Genomic DNA, 19433 nt, shown 5'->3' with positions numbered 1-19433 from the left:
CACCCCATCTATTTAAAAAGCATTGGCAAGTGGCATTCGACTTCTGTGGCTTTTGCTGCCTTTAGATACGGACAGATTGCTTCCAGCACTTTTTTGAAAAAAATTTGTGCACGATAGTCTTAGAAGGAGGTTCTTTCCTGCTTAGAGGTGGCAGTCCATGAGACCCCCTTTACATGGCAGTAATGGTGCAGGCCCTGTGGTGTAGCTCATAGTGTGGACAAAGCAGAACTGTTTTCTGAAGATTTAGGAGTTGAGGATAAAGGTCTCATTGGCTGTCACTTATTTCTTCAGGGTTCTCAAACCCAGTCATCCTGATAATAATTGCCAGCCTTTGTTTTTTGTTCAGTAAACTCTGGTAATGGCTTTCCATATATCATTACAGTTAATTCACTCAATAACACAATGAATGGGTATCATTAAGCCTAATAAATAGAAATGGAATATACTCACCATTAATAGACAGATGGTCAGATGAGGTACATATATTTTTTAAATTCAGACATTTGCTCTTAAAAGATGAGAAAACCCAAGTCTCTTTTCCAAATCCAGTGCTCTTAACCTATGCATACTGCCTTTCATTAAGGCTCACATTACATTTTCTGTCTCAGGCATCAGTAAAGCCTGTGTGCCAAATCTGGTCTGTCACCTGTTTTTGTAAATTAAGTTTTATTGTAATACAGCCACACCCATTTGTTCGTATATTTTTTGTGGCTGCTTTCTTGCTATAGCAGCAGAGCTGTGTAGTTGTGATAGAGACCATATAGCTTACCAAGCCTAAAATATGTGCTCTCTGACCTTTGACAGAAAAAGTTGGCTGATCCTATTCTGTTCGTTTTTTGGGAATTTGGAGGGAATTTCTAAGTAGGAATTTGATATTCACCAATGCAAAAATCAGAATAAGCATTTTCTTTAAGGTCGACAAGAGAGAAAACAGTTTATGTCAGTTCTTATCTGGTGTTCCTCTTTGGGGTTTTATAAACAGGTCTGGCATCCAAAACCCAAAGGAGCTTGCCTAGAAGGTACCTATATCCCTTGACTAGAATCCATTGAACACTGATCATCTCAGGACAATTTCCAGGCCATCAGGTTTTCCTTCTTCCATCTGTCAAACTTTTCCTCTGTGAACACTGGGAGGAAATGATACCCAGCTGAGCAGGAATGTGTGTCCTGTTTTAGGAAGGAGCGAATTTCAAAATAGTGACTGTGGACTTCACTCAGGAGGAGGAAGGCACTTTGAACCCTGCCCAGAGGACCCTGGACAGAGATGTGATCCTGGAGAACCACAGGGACCTGGTCTCTTGGGGTAAGAGTACAGTCCCCTTTAATGAAGTCTATATATTGAAATGATTTCTCATTTCCATCGATCAAGAGCTAGGGAGTTCAGAGGCCAGAATGATTTTGGCCACGCACAGATTGTGCTTTTTATTCCCCAGTGAACATTTAGTTTTAATTTGTAGAATAGCAGAGGTACAGCTTCTTGGGTTTGAGCTTATGCAGTCTTCTTGGTTCCTAAAGGCCAAAGACTGAGACCAAATTCTACAATGATTTTCTTTGTCCCCAGCCCAAATACCCAAAGTCCTGTATCTTTCCCTATCAGCTTTTCAAACCAAATGCAGTCTCCTAGTTGTAACAAGGGGATGAGTATAAAAAGTTTCCCAACATACATATCCAGGTGAGAAACAGACATTTAGGAGTCATTACAGGTATGGATTTGTTTGAAAAATCCCCATAGGGCATGCCACATATTTCTCCATCTCCCACTCCTAGAGGACTGTATGCATCACCATTTTTTCCAAGTGTACTTTCTATTGCTTGGCCTAATAGCCACCCAGGTTTCTGTTTATGAGCTAACCTCCATCCTCTCTCACTTGGAACTAAAGGAATTCATGAGGCCATATTAGCCCCTAAGGCCTTTAGGGAACCTGAGATAACAGTGCCCCCACTGTTTTTTCCTGGTTCACAAAGTAGTTTAATGACCTTGTCTTACTAACATAGACTGTGCAAGCAAGTTTCATGCCTGCAGAAATTTCTAGAAATGTGGACACTAATTTCTGCTTTAGTGAACATATATCTAACACTAAAGAGGGTGGAAAGGACCCTTTATTTTTTTTGCTAAGGATTGCAAAATTGTTTTGAGATTCTATAGATTCTCCATAGGTGATCTTATTTTGGAATATGAAGATATTTGATATCTAAAGTGTTTTTATTTGGCAAAACTAAGATTGAAATAGTTTTATATTAATGCCTTGTTATGCTCTTGGACTGTGGTAGTTTTCTGCTTACTGCTTCATCCCATCCTTTTGCTTTTTCAATTCATGTTATAGGTCCATAGCTGAAAAAAATCCACATATAATTTGCATACTTCCTTGTCAGCTTTTATTCCACTATTCCAGCTCTAACATTTTTTTGGCTAGACTGTTTTATTTTGCTTTCTTCCAGACTCAGCAACTGCACTTGAAAGAAGAGAGTCAATATCAAAGCAGAGCATTTTTGATGAACCATCCCACAGAGTGAAGATAGAAGGGTTGACAAGAGATGATCCTTGGTTATCTTCGTGTGAAGAAGTTCAGGATTGTAAGGAGCTAATGGAGAAGCAAGAGGAAAAACAAGAGAGACTTTTGAAGGAAGTGACATTTATGCACAGGAAAGCTGTTACTCATGAGAGAGCCTGCAAGAGTGATGACCTTGAGAAGTGTGGTCTGAATTCCAGTCTTTCACCACAGATGATACCCATAAGAAACTGTTTTCATAAACATGCTTCACATGTTAAAAAACTGCATTATAATTCTATGGTAAACACTCATCAGATAATTAATGATAGTGAGAAACTCTGTGAAAGTAATGAATGTGGAAACCTCCCCCAGAGCATTCATTTTATTCAGTTTAGAAGAACTCAAACAGAAGATAAATCCTATGGATTTAGTGACAGTATTCAACCTTTTAGCCATGGTACACCGCTAAATATACATGAGAAAATACATGCACGAGGAAGATCCTTTGATTTTAAGGAATGTGGGCAAGTTTTGAACCACAGCATATCCCATAATGAACAACAGAGAATCCCTGTTGAAGAGAGTCAGTATAAATGTAGTAAAACCTCCCAAAGTTCACTCCTTGCTCAAAACTTGAGAAATCATTCTGAAGAGAAACCCTTTGAATGTAATCAATGTGGGAAATCCTTCAGCTGGAGCTCTCATCTTGTTGCACATCAGAGAACTCATACAGGGGAGAAACCTTATGAATGTAACGAATGTGGGAAATCATTCAGCCGCAGCTCTCACCTTGTTTCCCATCAGAGAACTCATACTGGAGAGAAACCTTATAGATGTAATCAGTGTGGGAAATCCTTTAGCCAGAGCTATGTCCTTGTTGTGCATCAGAGAACTCATACTGGAGAGAAGCCTTATGAATGCAGTCAGTGTGGAAAGTCATTTAGGCAGAGCTACAAACTTATCGCACATCAAAGAACTCATACTGGAGAGAAGCCCTATGAATGTAGTCAATGTGGGAAATCATTTATCCAGAGCTATAAACTCATTGCCCATCAAAGAATTCATACTGGAGAAAAGCCCTATGAATGCAACCAATGTGGAAAGTCTTTTAGTCAAAGTTACAAACTTGTCGCCCATCAAAGAACTCACACAGGAGAAAAACCCTTTGAATGTAATCAGTGTGGAAAATCCTTCAGCTGGAGCTCTCAACTTGTTGCACACCAAAGAACTCATACTGGAGAGAAACCCTATGAATGTAACGAGTGTGGGAAATCTTTCAACCGCAGTTCTCACCTTGTTATGCATCAGAGAACTCATACTGGAGAAAAACCGTATGAATGTAATCAGTGTGGGAAGTCCTTCAGCCAGAGTTATGTTCTTGTTGTACACCAGAGAACTCATACTGGAGAAAAGCCCTATGAGTGCAGTCAGTGTGGGAAATCCTTCAGGCAGAGTTCATGCCTTACTCAACATCAGAGAACTCATACTGGAGAGAAACCCTATGAATGTAATCAATGTGGAAAAACATTCAGCTTGAGTGCTCGACTTATTGTACATCAAAGAACTCATACTGGAGAGAAACCCTTTACATGTAATCAGTGTGGGAAAGCATTCATTAATAGTTCTAAACTTATTAGGCATCAGGCAACTCATACTGAAGAGAAACCCTATGAATGTAACTAGTTTAGAAATCTTGCATCCAGAGTATAGTCTTTCCTCCCTCCCTTCCTTTATTCCTTTGTTCGTTCGTCCCTCCCTTCCTGTCTCCCTCCCTCCATTCCTTTCTTTCTTCCCTTCCTTCCTTCCTTCAACCCCTCATTCCCTCCTTCCATTCCTCCAGGATTACATGTATTGGAAAGAACTAGCATGAAAACAGTGTGTGTGGAAAAAGCTTTCAGTTAGCTCTCTGTTATTGTGTATCTAGAAATTCGTTCTGCAGAAGAAAGAGAGAAAAACTATGAATCACATATTTTACTTAGCAATTTAAAAAATCAAATTTGGCCCTTATAACACTTTCCCACAAAAGTAATAACTGTTGGTACTTTTCCTTGCAGAAAGCACTTCTGCCTGAATCTGAGAGAATTACCGTTAAATGGGCAATATGCTGTGGAGTGATTGCCAGTGAGGTAGACCTCTTTTCCAATAAAGAATAAATGAGAATGCTAACACTGGTGGGCTTGTTGTTGAGAAGGTTGGAAAACTGCTGTAATTATTAGAACTTAGACTGGAAAATGATATTTCAGTGTATCATTTTCCAACATGATTTCCCAGCAGCTCTTTGGTAAACTTTTTCATACAGCACTTTCTCTTATATGTGAAATTTTTTTTTTTAATTAGGCAAATGGCTATGATATGAACTGAAAAATGCAGTGCAAGAGTATAGAACATTCATTTCTAAAACCATCATGATAAGATATTTGTGTATGGATCAGAATCTAAAGGGATCCTAGGTGTATCTGTTTTAATTTTAGGTTTATGCCTGGTTTTATTTTTTTTTTGGAATGTATGCTTTTTTAAATAATACTAATAAAAGATATGATGAGTAATAATTAGTCAAAAAAATACAAAGATTTCCACCTCCTTTGACCATTTAGGAAAGACAGGACAGCCAGATAGCAAAGATCCCTCAAGGTTCTGAGACTTCCACTTGGATTAGCATAAACAGGTCACACCTCAGGACTGAGATTCCCAAGAGTATCCCTCATTGAAAATAAAATACTTCCCTGGGAATGTGGAACTGGAAATTTAAGCCAGAGGGACTGAGAATGCATGGGCAGTATGGAGGGCAAATGAGCTTTAAAAAAAAAAAAAAACATATATACAAAGCTATACAAAGGAGCTCTACTTTTAAGGTGTTTTTTTCCCCCCTCCACTCTTGTAGTATTGCCCTTTTTTTCCCCTCTGAGGAAAATTTCCACCTTATTTTGTGGTTTTATGTTCCCTAATGAGAATCCTCTGAGTGGGAAGGCACTGCCCTGGCTAAGTTCTCACCACCTAAATTAAGCTCACAAGAATGCTTTTAGTGGGGTAAAATTTGTAGCTTCTCATTGGTTTTTTAGATTTGGTTCTCAAGTCTTTCTAGACTTTGCCCCTAAATCATGAATTCTAATCCTGTGGATTAACATGGACCTGAAACCTCTGATCCCAGAGAGTTATCGAAAAGTAAGCTGAGAGTTGAACTGAGAGGCCAGAGAATAGAGGCAAATTCCCCAGAGAAAGAAAGAAAAAGCTAAAGTGATATCTAATAGGTGTTACCCTTAGAAAATTTGTCCACATGAGGTGACCCTAAGTGGATCATCCTATGAGGATTAAGCCAGAGAGTACAGCACACCTGGCAGTGACTGAAGTTCTGGGGAAACAGTTGTTGATGGATGGAAAACTGGCTCCCTGCCCCAGGAGAATCTTCAGTCAGTTCATGAATGCACCCCAGATAGAGGAACAGAAGGGGTTCTCCATGCACTGCCTTTGGGGGAGGACATAAAATTGTGAAAATGCTGATTTGCTAGTGGGACGTGGTTAGGCTTCTTTTCCCCAAAATTATAGATAAAACCAATGCCAGTACTAGGTGCAAGTGGATGATTTTCACTGGGCGTGTTGAATCTTACTTTGAAGACAGGCGACAGGATTGTACACATGAGTTTAAAGCCAACTGGGCAATGGGGATATGTGTATAGAAACAGATGATTGAACTTGGTGTACCCCCCCCCCAAAAAAAAAAAAAAAGCCAACTGGGCTAAGAAAGAGGCCTCTGAAGATTTCAAGTTTGGAAAGGGATTTATTGCAAAGTAATCTCTTTAGTGTTGAAAATATTTCATTGAAAATGAAATTGGTAAAACTGCAAAGAATTTTGAAGTGAGTATGTGTGTGATTGTGTGCTTCCTGGCCAGGTTGAATATGCGAGTCATCTGTGTGCACTGTCATAATTATTACATCAGTTCCTACATGGTGAATTATGATTGCCAAGTGTTTTGAGGTAAGATAGATCCCATAAGTAAACAAAAAAATGTTAATTTCATTATTTGCTTAATAATTTCCCTCTGTAGGAAAGTTATGTTTTAAAAAAAATAGCCAATAATGAGAAGTTAAAGTGACAGCGTGCCAAAAATACATAATTAAACCTCCGAAGCTAAAATTTAGAATAAAAAGGGAGAATCAGTAACTTGATTTTAATGACATATATATGACACATACATAACCACATATGTCCCCTGCATAAAAACTTTTGTGTAAAATTCAGAAAATAAAATTGTACTTTGCCATAGAAAAAATGTATAGAGATTTTACAGGCCAAACTTCTTTCACTATACTCTAGTAAAATTAGAAATAAATGAAAGGTGACCAAAATGTTTTAAAATACATGGATGTTAAGGAATATTCTCTCCCCTAGAACCAATTTTTTAAAACATTTTTATAGATTTGTTGAGATATAACTGACATAAGTTTAACATGTACAGCATAATGACTTCACTTACGAATATTATGAAATGGGGAATTCCCTGCCAGTCTAGTGGTCAAGACTCCATGCTTTCACTGCCAAGGGTGCAGGTTCAATCCCTGGTTGGGGAACTGAGACCCCACAAACCCTGTGGCATGGCCGAAACATATTATATATATAGTGAAATGATTACCGCAATTAGTTAACATTCGTCATCTCATATAGATACTAAAAGAAGAAAAAGAAAAAAGTGGGGGTTTTAACTATAGTCATCATGTTTTCCACCCACACTCTTGTTTAGTCTTAAGTGCTTTTGTACTATTTCCACCTTATTTTGTAGTTTGATGTTTTAGCTTACTCCTAGGCCTGATAAAGGTAAACGTGCTTTTAATGTTTCGTTTTATTTTGTTTTTAATGAGGTTTCAGCTAGGAGAGGGGAGGGAATCCAGACTTTTTGATGCTGTTTTCAGATATGCCTTTTATATTTCTAAATTTCTTCTGGATTTTGTACTTGATCAATACCCTCTTTTTTGTATGTCATATTTAATGTACTTGATAAGACCAGTTAATCTTACCTAGGCCTTTAGAACTATATCTTGAAAAATCAGTATTTTTCCTGTTTGCTGATAGAGGTTGCACATGGACTCAGTTTCCCTTTAGAAGACTTGGTGGGTCACATCAGTAAATAGCATATTGCTTTTTACAAATTATAGCAGCCTGGGTTCTTAATTGGAAAGCACACGAGCCAACTCTAACCATTTGATTCAGAAAAAGATGTTAGGTGGCTTCAAGAATCAGCAAGAAAGACCATGTTCACGGCTTCACAGAAACAACTGCTGGAATCGTGGTTGCAGAGCTTGTGAGAGTTCCTCAGTGTTCCCAGAGTTCCTTGAGATATATGAAAGAACCAAATATATCTTCTGATTCTAAGTCTGGGGCAAGTGCCTAGGTCTGGTGGATCCTAGGCTGTGTCTGCACCTGAGTTGTGTGGAAGGTTAAAACACCAGGGCCACCAGTGCCTAGTGTTCCCTAGAGAGTCCATAGTTGTAGATGGGCCCTGCCTTCCACTCATACTAATTCTTTGGGCAATTTGTCATTCATGGAATTGTTACTCATTTGCTAAGCAACAGCAAAGGAAGGGAAAAAAAGGTTTCCAGTATAGCCCACTCCTGCCTAGCTCATATGTCAACATTTTCTTCAGTCTCTGCATTTCCATTTACTTAAATATGTATATGCAGCCTCCTACTTAACGTTTTACAGCTCTCTTAGAACCGAAAGCATGTGTGCTCTCTTCCTCACATAGGGATAACCCAGGGCTTCACATCTTTGCTTCCACTTGCAAGTCTTGAATCTGTGAGTGATGTCTGTTCCTTTTCTAGTGAAAAATTCCTCACGTAAAAAGATGGTTCAAATGCTGGGCATTTAAAGGGCGTGGGGGGTGGGGGAGGATTGTAAAACCAGGTCAAATTACCAAGCTAATATTCAGTAACTTTGGTGGTTGTGAGTAGATACTCAAAAGCTTTCTAAAACTGCTTTTGTAAAACCAGAAACAAGTTGGTGATATGGGGAGTTATTACTGCTTAGGATAATTTAATCCTTATTTGGATTCATTTGGGGTCTAACTAAATCAATGACTTTTATTATGCTTTGCAGTAAAAATAGTATAGTTCCATTTTAAAATATCACTTTTGGCATTTGTCAAGTAGATCTTCATGTTGGAACAGTAAAGTTGGACTTTCTGTGTTATGGCAATGTGGTATTCATTTGTTATCCACTGAGGATGGCATTTTAATGGAAATAGGTTGATAAATAGGATTGATAAACCTTTTTGTAGTAGTTATATCACCTGTCTGGACTCTTTAACATCTTTGTTCTCTTGAAGTCATGACAGTCTTCATGGTCATTTCCTCTCTTCTTCAGGGAGGATTCCTGAAATTTAACTGTTGAGCAAGTTCTTGAAAGTTGGATGTGCCTCTTGAATATCTTTCCTGCCCAGGTTCTACTAGTTCGTTCTGACAGTGTTTGCATAGATCTGGACTGTTGATACCTATGCCTGTGTTTCACTGCGTCCAGATCCAACAGGTTGGTGATTCTCCTGACCAGAAGCTTTTCTTTTTGTTCTATATTTGGTTTGTCCACGTGTTTCCCCACCATTCCTCATTTTCTGAAAGGACTAGGACCACGCTATCCCTGCCAGATATTTTGTGGAAGGCTGAAACTTTCTATGGGTGTAAGTCCCTGATTTTTCTGCACTCTTGAAAAAACTTCATGGACATGCCATTAACTTTAATCGATTATTTTTTTTTAAGAACTTTTATTGAGATACAGTTAACAGACAATAAACAGCATATATTTAGTGTGTACAATTTGGTATCCCAATCTCCCAATTCATCTCCCCCCCCCCCAACCCTCCCCGCTTTCCCCACTTGGTGTCCATGTGTTTGTTCTCTACATCTGTGGCTCTATTTCTGCCTTGCATTTCCTTTTTCATAGTTGTTAGCATTTGCCTTATGTATTGAGGTGCTCCTATATTGGGTGCATATATATTTATAATTGTTATCTCCTCTTCTTGGATTGATCCCTTGATCTTTAAGTAATGTCCTTTCTTGTCTCTTGTAACATTTTTTATTTTAAAGTCTATTTTATCTGATATGACTATTGCTACTCCAGCTTTCTTTTGATTTTCATTTGCATGGAATATCTTTTTTCATCCCCTCACTTTCTGTGTGCGTCCCTAGGTCTGAAGTGGGTCTCTTGTAGACAGCATATATATGGGTCTTGTTTTTGTATCCATTCAGCCAGTCTGTGTCTTTTGGTTGGTGCATCTAGTCCATTGACATTCAAGGTAATTATCGATATGTATGTTCCTATTACCTTTTTTCTTAATTGTTTTGTTGTTGTTTTTGTAGGTCCTTTTCTTCTCTTACTTTTCCTGCTTAGAGAAGTTCCTTTAGCATTTGTTGTAGGGCTGGTTTGGTGGTGCTGAATTCTCTTAGCTGTTGCTTGTCTGTAAAGCTTTTGATTTCTCCCTCGAATCTGAATGAGATCCTTGCTGGGTAGAGTATTCTTGGTTGTAGGTTCTTCCCTTTCATCACTTTAAATATATCATGCCACTCCCTTCTGGCTTGCAGAGTTTCTGCTGAGAAATCAGCTTTACCTTTATGGGTGTTCCCTTGTATGTTATTTGTTGTTTTCCCCTTGTTGCTTTTAATAACATTTCTCTGTCTTTAATTTTTGTCAATTTGACTACTATGTGTCTTGGCATGTTTCTCCTTGGGTTTATCCTGCCTGGGACTCTCTGTGCTTCCTGGACTTGGGTAGCTATTTCCTTTCCTGTGTTAGGGAAGTTTTCAACTAGAATCTCTTCCAATATTTTCTCGGGTCCTTTCTCTCTCTCTTCTCCTTCTGGGACCCCTATAATGCGAATGTTGGTGCATTTAACATTGTCCCAGAGGCCTCTTAGGCTGTCTTCAGTTCTTTTCATTCTTTTTTCCTTATTCGTTTCTGCATCAGTGATTATCACCATTCTGTCTTCCAGGTCACTTATTTGCCCTTCTGCCTCAGTTAATCTGCTATTGGTTCCTTCTAGTGTATTTTTCATTTCAGTTATTGTGTTGCATATCTCTGTTTGTTTGCTTTTTAATTCTTCTAGGTCTTTGGTAAACTTTTTGATCTTTGCATCCAGTCTTTTTTCAAAGTCCTGGATCATCTTCACCATCATTATTCTGAATTCTTTTTCTGGAAGGGTGCCTATCTCCTCTTCATTTAGTTGTTTTTCTGGGGTTTTATCCTGTCCCTTCATCTGGTACAAAGTTCTCTGCTTTTTCATTTTCTCTATCTTTCTGTGGCTGTGGTTTTTAGTTCCACAAGACAAAATACTGCTGATACTGCTTGATACTGCTGTCTGCCCTCTTGTGGAGGAAGCTATCTTGGAGGCTCGTGGGTGCTTCCTGATGGGAGGGACTGATGGTGGGTAGGGCTGGGTGGGCAGAGCTCAGTAAGACTTTAATCTGATTTGGTGGGCAGAGCTCAGTAAAACTTTAATCTGCTTGTCTGCTAATGAGTGGGGCTGTGTTCGCACCTTGTTGGTTGTTTGGCCTGAGGCTACTTAGCACTGGAGCTTACAGGCTCTTTGGTGGGGCTAATGGTGGACTCTGGGAGGGTTCACGCCAATGAGCACTTCCCAGAACCCCTGCTGCCAGTGCCCCTGTCTCCTCGGTAAGCCACAGCTGCCCCCCACCTCTGCCGGCAACCCTCCAACATCAGCAGGTAGGTCTGGTTCAGTCTTCTATGGGGTCACTGCTCCTTCCCCCTGAGTCCTGGTGAGCACACTTTTTTGTGTGCCCTCCAAGAGTGGAGTCTCTGTTCCCCCAGTCCTGTGGAGATCCTGCAATCAAATCCTGCTGGCTTTCAAAGTCTGATTCTCTGGGGATTCCTCCTCCCATTGCTGGACTCCCAGGTTGGGAAGCCTAACGTGGGGCTCAGAACCCTCACTTTAGTGGGTGGACTTCTGCAGTATAACTGTTCTCCAGCTTGTGAGTCACCCACCCAGCATTTATGGGATTTGATTTTAACGTGATTGAGCCCCTCCTACCATCTCATTGCGGCTTCTCCTTTGTCTCTGGATGTGGGGTGTCTTTTTTGGTGAGTTCCAGTGTCTTTCTGTTGATGATTGTTCAGCAGTTAGTTGTAATTCCAGTGCTCTTGCAAGAGGGAGTGAGCGCATGTCCTCCTACTCTGCTGTCTTAATCCTATGTCTAATTGATTATTTTTAAGAAGTAATATGTAGCTGTGATCATAAGTGGAATGTGCTAGCATTTTAGTAGTGGGGGCTAGGTTATAAAAGAGCCAAACCTACAGAAAAGCCAGAAGAGGGTTTTCTGATGAAATCTCAAAACTGTTTATCTGCAGTCTCTGGTGTTACTATTCTCTACTAATTATGTGGAGTTCCATCATTGATACTCTCTGCTTTAGTATTTCTTTATGTGGCACTGGGTAAAGGGAGTTGGAATCTTTTTTTGTAATCTGGTGCTTTAATTAGGTATTGCTGAGAGTATTGATACTAGACCTGTATACAATGCAGCCAGTTCCAAAGTGTATCCCCAGAAAACTGGATGCCCAGGCATCACAGGCTACACCCATCCCTGGGTGGTGTAGCCTCTACCTTGCATGAGTATCCAGTCATCATTCCTATGTTCAAGTGGGAAGATGGAATGACTACTGTCTTTGGAGTATTGTTCTCTGTTATTGCTGGATAAAGTCCAGTTGCATTTTTTTTATACAAGGAAAACTAAAGTTTCCAGCTTTAAATGAAACTATAAAGTTGTGGTGGGTTTGTGTTTATCAAACATTCAGTTTGGTCAGAAAACATTGAATGAGAAAAAAAATTAAGTAGAAGATGGAGACTAGGTTAAAACAAAAAGTTAAGTTGGAAACAGTAGTGTGGGAAAACATTCAGATGTTTTTCTGAAGCCTTGAGAATGTAACAGAAAATATGGCTAAAAGTAGTTAATGTACATGGGCTGAGCAACTGGGGGCAGGACGTCCTGCTTGTGCAGCGGAGGAGCGAGGGGTGCGGACTTAGGAATGCCCAGTCAGCGCAAGTTACAATGCTGCTTGCGCACGCACCGATTGTTCTTCTGCTGTTCTTGCAAGGACCACTGCCCCCAGTCATGTGATGCCCTTTGTACAAGGAGAAAATTGGTTACCTCAAAGAAAACATTAATTGTGGGACTTAACTTGGAGCATGGGAACCTTATGCTATCTTATTTCCTGAATGCCGAGAGCTCAATAAAAGCAATGTGGGATGAATCAGCGGAGCTCTCGATCCTAGAGGTCTTGAGTTCCCCAGTCCCATCTTTCTCTGAAGTCTGTCTGTGTGTTTCTTTATGCTTTGAGGCACCCATCATTCGCCCCAAGTTGTTGAGCTGGTCTCGGTGCAGCAGCTTTAGTTCACACCCTTAAATGCTGAGCAGCCTCTTGGGTTGTACGTCATCGTGGGGGTGCATCAGGGATGCAGCAGCAATGTGAAACCAGAGCTGTTTGGTGAGTAGTTTATCTTAAGGCAGAAAGATAGAAATGGGCTTATACTATCTTGTGGCTAATAGATTAAAAAACACTTTGAGAGACATTTGGGTGGCGTTACATATGCCACAGGTGCCACTAACCTGGGTGGAATTCCTACCAGCCAGGCAGGAACAGTTTGAGCATTGAGAACCCATTAGTTATGCACAGCTGGACAAAGGTAGGTCTATACAGAGCCACAGGTCCTTTGTGAGATGCAGTATCAAGCGTGCTAAAGAAAGGCATTCTTAGTCTGTTCAGGCTGCTATAAACTGGCTGTATCAAGGGACCAGCAGATTCAGTGTGTCTGAGGACTCACTTCCTGCTCGTTCGATGCCCATCTTCTTGTTCTGTCTCACAAGGCAGAACAGCCGAGAGAGGTCTCTGGGGTCTCTTTTATAAGGGCACTAATCCCATTTGTGAGGTACCCTCGTGACCTAATCACCTCTCAAAGGCCCTCACGCCCTAATATCACATTGGGGTTAGGATTTCAACACATGAATTTGGGGGGGGGGGACACCAACATTTAGTCCACAACAGACACAAACTCAACTTCTAATAGTCTTCACAAAAGGTGCCTTATATCGGTCAGTCTCAATTGCCCTGCAGGCCAGTGTTGGCCATCATCTAATTTTATGACATATGAAAAATAGCTTTATATGAAGGTTCCATCCAGAAAATGCAACCGTCACTAGGATGATGATCTGGAAACTACAGGTTTTATCTCACAGTTAAAGGGGCATCTAACATTCCAGCTCAGGCCCCTCACTAACTGACACTCCAGGTTGATCTCTTCATTACTTGCCTCTGGTGGGTAGGCCACGGGCTGTGTAAGGACACATAAAGATGACGTTAATAAAGGAGTCCCAGGCGTTCTCGGCCATATTTATCATTGAAGGGAGCAGATAAGGGGGGGGAAGTGGGATTATTGATAACTCACCTTCCACAAGAACCCTCGTTTGCTCTTTGTTAAAGATTAGGAAGAAAACGAGAAAAAATGTTTAAATGAATATGGCCCACGTCATCAAATAGGAGTGGGGGCAGGGCAGGCAAAGTGTAGATTATTTATCTGGGAGACAAACTGTAAAGGGAGTGGGGACACAAATACCAATTCTAAAGCAACATTAAATATATGGCCGAGACCCAACTACTGAGCCTGTGCTCTAGAGCCTGCAAGCCACAACTATTGAGCCCACGTGCCACAGCTACTGAAGCCTGTGTGCCTAGAGCCCATGCTCTGCAACAAGAGATGCCACTGCAATGAGAAGCCCATGCACCACAATGAAGAGTAGCCCCCGCTCACCACAACTTGAGAAAACCCATGCATAGCAACGAAGACCAATGCAACCAATAAATAAATAATTTAAAAAATATATGTATATGTGTATATATATGACTGATAGGCTTAGGAACCAAATATCTAAAAAGAATTCTGCTGGATAGTTCTTTTTCCTGTATGGTTTTCTTAATCCCCTTGCTCCTAACAGTTGCTTCCATTTGTCAAGGTAGGAGGACCTCACATCACTCAGTCAGATGCGCTAGAAGCTGATTGAAATATGGGCTTACTTCCTCTTGTGGAAAACAGTACTCCATCTACCAAACATCTGGGACAAATTAGACTATCAGTGGTTTCCTGCCCCACAGTTTATACAAATATAATTTAAACAATTTAATATAATTTAAGTAATTAGATGACCTAATGATATAGAACCACATGTTCGAATTTCTAACCTAATCATATGAATGCAGTCTATCCACCGCCTACCTAGCTTTGATTTCCCCACATAAGAACAAAACCTTAATTTATACAACATATATCTCAACTTAAAAACTTTTCCTTTACACAGGTGGTTCTTAAACTTTGCCACGCATCAGAATCAGAGGGAGTGCTTCTTATAACACAGATTTCTGGGTCCCAACCCAGAGTTTCTGATTCAGTATGTCTGGGGTGGAGTTTGAGGGTATGCAATGATTCTGCTGGTCCAGGACCACACAATCTGAGAACCGCAGCTCTAGAAAGGTTTTAAGTACTTAAAACGGAATCAATTTATAATATATCTGGCTCACAGAAGTTCTAAGTTCTTGCCTTAAATTGTGCCAAACTTTTAACATTAAATCAAATTAGGAGAGGGAGTTTCTGTTGGGCAGAGTCTGGCAGTCAGAGCTGGATGAGATGCCTGAGAAGGCGTGAAGCCCCGCCCCTTCCCCCGCCTCTTCCCCCGCCTCCACCTCCTCCCTGGTATTTAAACCCACCTCGTCTTCTCTCTGCTCAGATCTTCTCAGGGGAGAGCAGCATTCAGTTTGAGTTGTCCGAGCCCCTTGGGCTTGGTTCATACAGAGTCCTGCCTGTGTGGAATCTAACTCAGAAGACAGAGGACAGAACAATCAGTAAGTAAATCTCTCTGTGTCTGTTTCATTTGTTTATTACTGCATTTGCTTAGAGACTATGGTCCACCACCCACCCACCCCCGCCCCCGTCCCACCACACACACAGCACACTACTCTCCATTTGTGGGGTCATAAAAAAAAAGTAGGAGGCTCTGGGAGCTGCAGGTTTCTCAATCATGTCTTCATCTAAAGAGAGTGAGGTCATATCTGGCTCCTCGCCTGAAGAGTCCCCCAGCCCTGACTCCCCAAACTACATGCTACTATCTAACCTTCCCCAGATTTCTGCAAGTCAGCCCATCACCCACAGGAAACACGTACAAAGTCACAGAACTCACCAGCTTCCACCCCCATGTCCCTTATCTTTTCACCCACAACCTTCAGAGAATCCCCTGTGTCCCCCCAGCTACTGTCACACACTTTGTCCACAGAAGGGACACTTCTAATGGCCGACTTTACTATTTTGGCCATTGGCAGCCCTTGGCTGGGCAGCGTGACCCTTCTGCCTGATTCCACAGAGGGAATCAGAGAGCAGATGGGAATGACAGAGTTAGGAGCACCTGACACCAAGTACCACCTCATCCTTCTCCCTGATACTGTGGCCTTGAAGGCTAGAACTCCAGTGATTGTTCGGGCCAAATAGTAAAGATACATAGTAAATACAACTCCAAGTGTTGTTTGTTGGAAGGTGCAGGTTACCATGTTAGGCTCACCAATGTAAAGGAAGGAGCAGAAGAAGCAGAGAATGAGAAATGAACATAAGGTAGCTGAGCACCCAATTTGGGGCCTTGACAGTGGAGATTTCTGGATATTTCACAAAGATCCTGAGAATCACTGCTGTGAGTACAGAGCAGGAAAGAGCAGTGCAGGCCAGCACCATCCCTACCGTGTCTTCAAATGCCAGGAAGGTCATGATTTGGGGGAGACAGCAGTCTCTCAGCATTTGGGTACTAATGACTTGGGGACTCCACACAGTGTTCTGTATCTGAGGAAACAAAAGGAAACAGAGTTTCACACTGAGCAGTTCACACTTATTCCCATGATGTGGTCATGATCATATTTGTTATGACTGAAAACACTGTCCACCTCTGACAGGATTTTTGGATACAAATCTACAAGGATGTTACAGAGACTATATCAAGGTTAATGCGTCCACCCACAATGATCAGAAAATCTTATTCCACATTGGGGGTGGCTCTTGCTGTTGTTTGGTTGGTGTGTTGGTTTAACAAGGTCATCAAGGTTTGCTTTCATTTTGTCTTCTCTGCTGTCTGCAAGAAATGATTCAATGCATGGTCAATTCCCCTCAGAGTTATATAATATGGTCTACGGCTTTATCATTACTATTTGCAATGAGAGAGAAAGGCTTCCTATAACTTTTCCAAAGGAGCAAGGAATGGGACTTCCCTGGTGGCGCAGTGGTTAAGAATCTGCCTGCCTATGCAGGGGACACGGGTTCAATCCCTGGTCTCGGAAGATCCCACATGCCGAGGAGCAACTAAGCCCGTGTGCCACAACTACTGAGCCTGTGCTCTAGAGCCCACAAGCCACAACTACTGAGCCCGAGTGCCACAACTATTGAAACCTATGCACCTTGAACCTGTGCTCTGCAACAAGAGAAGCAACCACAATGAGAAGCCTAGGCACAGCAATGAAGAATAGCCCCTCCTCACCGCAACTAGAGAAAGCCCACGCACAGCAATGAAGACACAACACAGCCATAAATAAATAAATAAATAAATAAGCAAGGAAAAAAATTTCTAAGAATCCTGTACTACCCACATCCTTCAATATGAGTGGTGGATGTAGATATTCAATCAATGAATCAACCTTCAACCTCTGATTTTCCTGCCCTTCAATGTTTCTGTGAGGGAGGCAGCTGGATCTAGGGGAGAGAATACAAGCTCTGAAGCCAAAAATTCCTTTTTTTTTTTTTTGGCCACATGGCACGCAGAATATTAGTTCCTGGATCAGGGATCAAACCCATGCCCCCTGCATTGGAAGCACCGAGTCTTACCCACTGGACCACCAGGGAAGTCCCGCCAAGAATTCCTGATTACAAATTCTTTTCAGCATTTCATTGGCATCTTACTGGCTATGCTACTTGGAAAGTCATAGCAGGTGGAATTAAGGTTGCTAATCAGCTGCTCTTAATGTGGGGAGATTACCCTGCATACTGGTGGCCCATCGTAATCACAGGTATCCTTAAATATGGAAGACGTAGGCAGAAGTGTCAGGCCGGAGCGATTCAAGGACTTGATCCATTGCTGTTGATTTTAAAAATGGAGAGAGAGGGCCATGCCACCTAAGCATCAAAGTGAGGTTTCTGAGAATAGGGAGTTAGTGTAGCTGATTGATACCGTTGCCACACAGACAGATCCTCATTTGTATTCTTGTTCCAAGTGGGGTAAATGGGAAATAAAAGTGAAGAAAATGTAACTTTGGGGGAAGCACCATGTGGCAGATTGTATTTTCCAAAAAATCCATACTTTTCTTACACTGTGACTTTAACATTCCTCCCATTGAGAGGTTGGGGAAGGAGGATCAATCTTTGCCCTTGAATCTGAACAGATTTGTGATGATGATGACAGCAACTCTATATGTGACTTTCAATACCAAGACATAAGAAGTGATGCAGCTTTTCTCTCGTTCTCTTGGGGCATTCACGCTGGGAACACAGCCACCATGCTGTGAAGCAGCCTGGGAAACCACACGGAGAGGCCACGTGTAGGTATTGTAGTTGACAGCCCCAGCTGAGGCCCCAGCTGACCATCTCCATCAACTACCAGTCATGTGATTCCATTCCCCAGCTGTCAAGTTGCCACGCAGCCTGTGGGTCTTCCCAGCTGAGGCTCCAGACATCATGGAACAGAAAAAAGCCATCCTTGCTGTGCGCTTTCCAAATTCCCAACCCAGAGAACCCATGAGCATAATAAAGTAGTTGTTTTCAGCCACTAAGTCTGTGGTCATTTGTTAGGCTACAGTAGTAAAAGGAATCTGCCACATCATCACTACGATCTATCAGGTTATTTTTCTAGGCACTCAAGTATATATAAGAAGGCAAGCATGTGACCCAGCAGTCCCACTCCCGGCCATATATCCACCCCAATGTTCACAGCAGCATTATTTACAGTAGCCAGGACATGGAGGCAACCCAAAAAGCCATTAACAGATGAATGGATAAAGAAGGGCCAATATTGCCAGAAAAAAGAGTTACAGGACTCCTATCACGCTGCACAGTGCAACAATTGCACTGTCCCAAAGCCTTCCCAAGCAGCATGCCATGTCTGTTGCCCATCGCATATAAGGAAAGATAGTTGCCCCATTTTTTCTCCCAAAGTATACATACTTTGCCCAGTCAGCAGATAACCACAGGTTCCCTGGCTATAAAAACAGGCAAGCAACCCATGCTCAGGGTTGACCTTCCCTGGCTACCAGGATGTTGGCCCACTGTTCTTGCAGCGACCCTTCTAATAAACTCTTTCTTGCATTCTGCTTTGTGTCTGGAAATTCTTTTCCAACCTGTGCTCGGACCATGACACATATGTATCTATATATACATAGAACAACAGTTAAAAATTTTATATGTCGAGACTAAAACAAAAATAATTAAAACCATCACTTGCAAGAATAAAATCTCTATTTAATCTTGGTTTATAAGGGAATTTAAACTCACAATTAAAGGATAGTCATGTAAGGTACAGGAAAGCAGCAATCTAAACAGAGAATACTAAATTTTATAGTTTGCTGAAATCTTTAGGAGTTTGCATAACTTTAAACTCTTGTTATCACAACAGCAAAATATAACCAATACATGAATCATAGAGCTCTAATTGGGAAATGGAATGAAAAATAATTGAGGATTAAGAAATCAGTAGGAATCAAGATAAGATGAAAGCAGGATAAACCTACAGGGAAAACAAAACAGAAAAAAAGAAACAGCTTAAAATATCCAAACAGCTGGAATAATCCCTAGAAGGAGACAGAGCATTCAGAATGCGCATTTGAGTATGAACTGTAATTAGTATTTGCCATGGTAATGTTTCAAATCCATTATG

General features: G+C 41.2%; 2 protein-coding genes across 3 annotated transcripts in view; both read left to right on the top strand.

The window, feature by feature from the left end:
- ZNF180 (zinc finger protein 180) overlaps nucleotides 1–8381 on the top strand; it is a 28616-nt gene extending 20235 nt beyond the window's left edge. For both annotated transcript variants that reach the window (XM_057711318.1, XM_057711319.1), the window contains 2 exons: nucleotides 1177–1303; nucleotides 2440–8381. In XM_057711318.1, coding sequence (XP_057567301.1) covers nucleotides 1177–1303; nucleotides 2440–4175 — 1863 coding nt within the window. In that variant the 3' untranslated portion in view covers nucleotides 4176–8381. The remainder of the gene's footprint in view (nucleotides 1–1176; nucleotides 1304–2439) is intronic.
- Nucleotides 1–19433, top strand: part of ZNF229 (zinc finger protein 229) — a 62145-nt gene that overhangs the window by 20228 nt on the left and 22484 nt on the right. Inside the window, 1 exon segment of the mRNA XM_057711317.1 lies at nucleotides 15264–15378. The gene's annotated coding sequence lies outside the window, so the exon portion shown is untranslated.

Source organism: Hippopotamus amphibius, chromosome 16, assembly GCF_030028045.1.
Source record: "Hippopotamus amphibius kiboko isolate mHipAmp2 chromosome 16, mHipAmp2.hap2, whole genome shotgun sequence".
Lineage (NCBI taxonomy): Eukaryota > Metazoa > Chordata > Mammalia > Artiodactyla > Hippopotamidae > Hippopotamus > Hippopotamus amphibius.
This window is presented reverse-complemented; position numbering and strand designations above follow the sequence as displayed.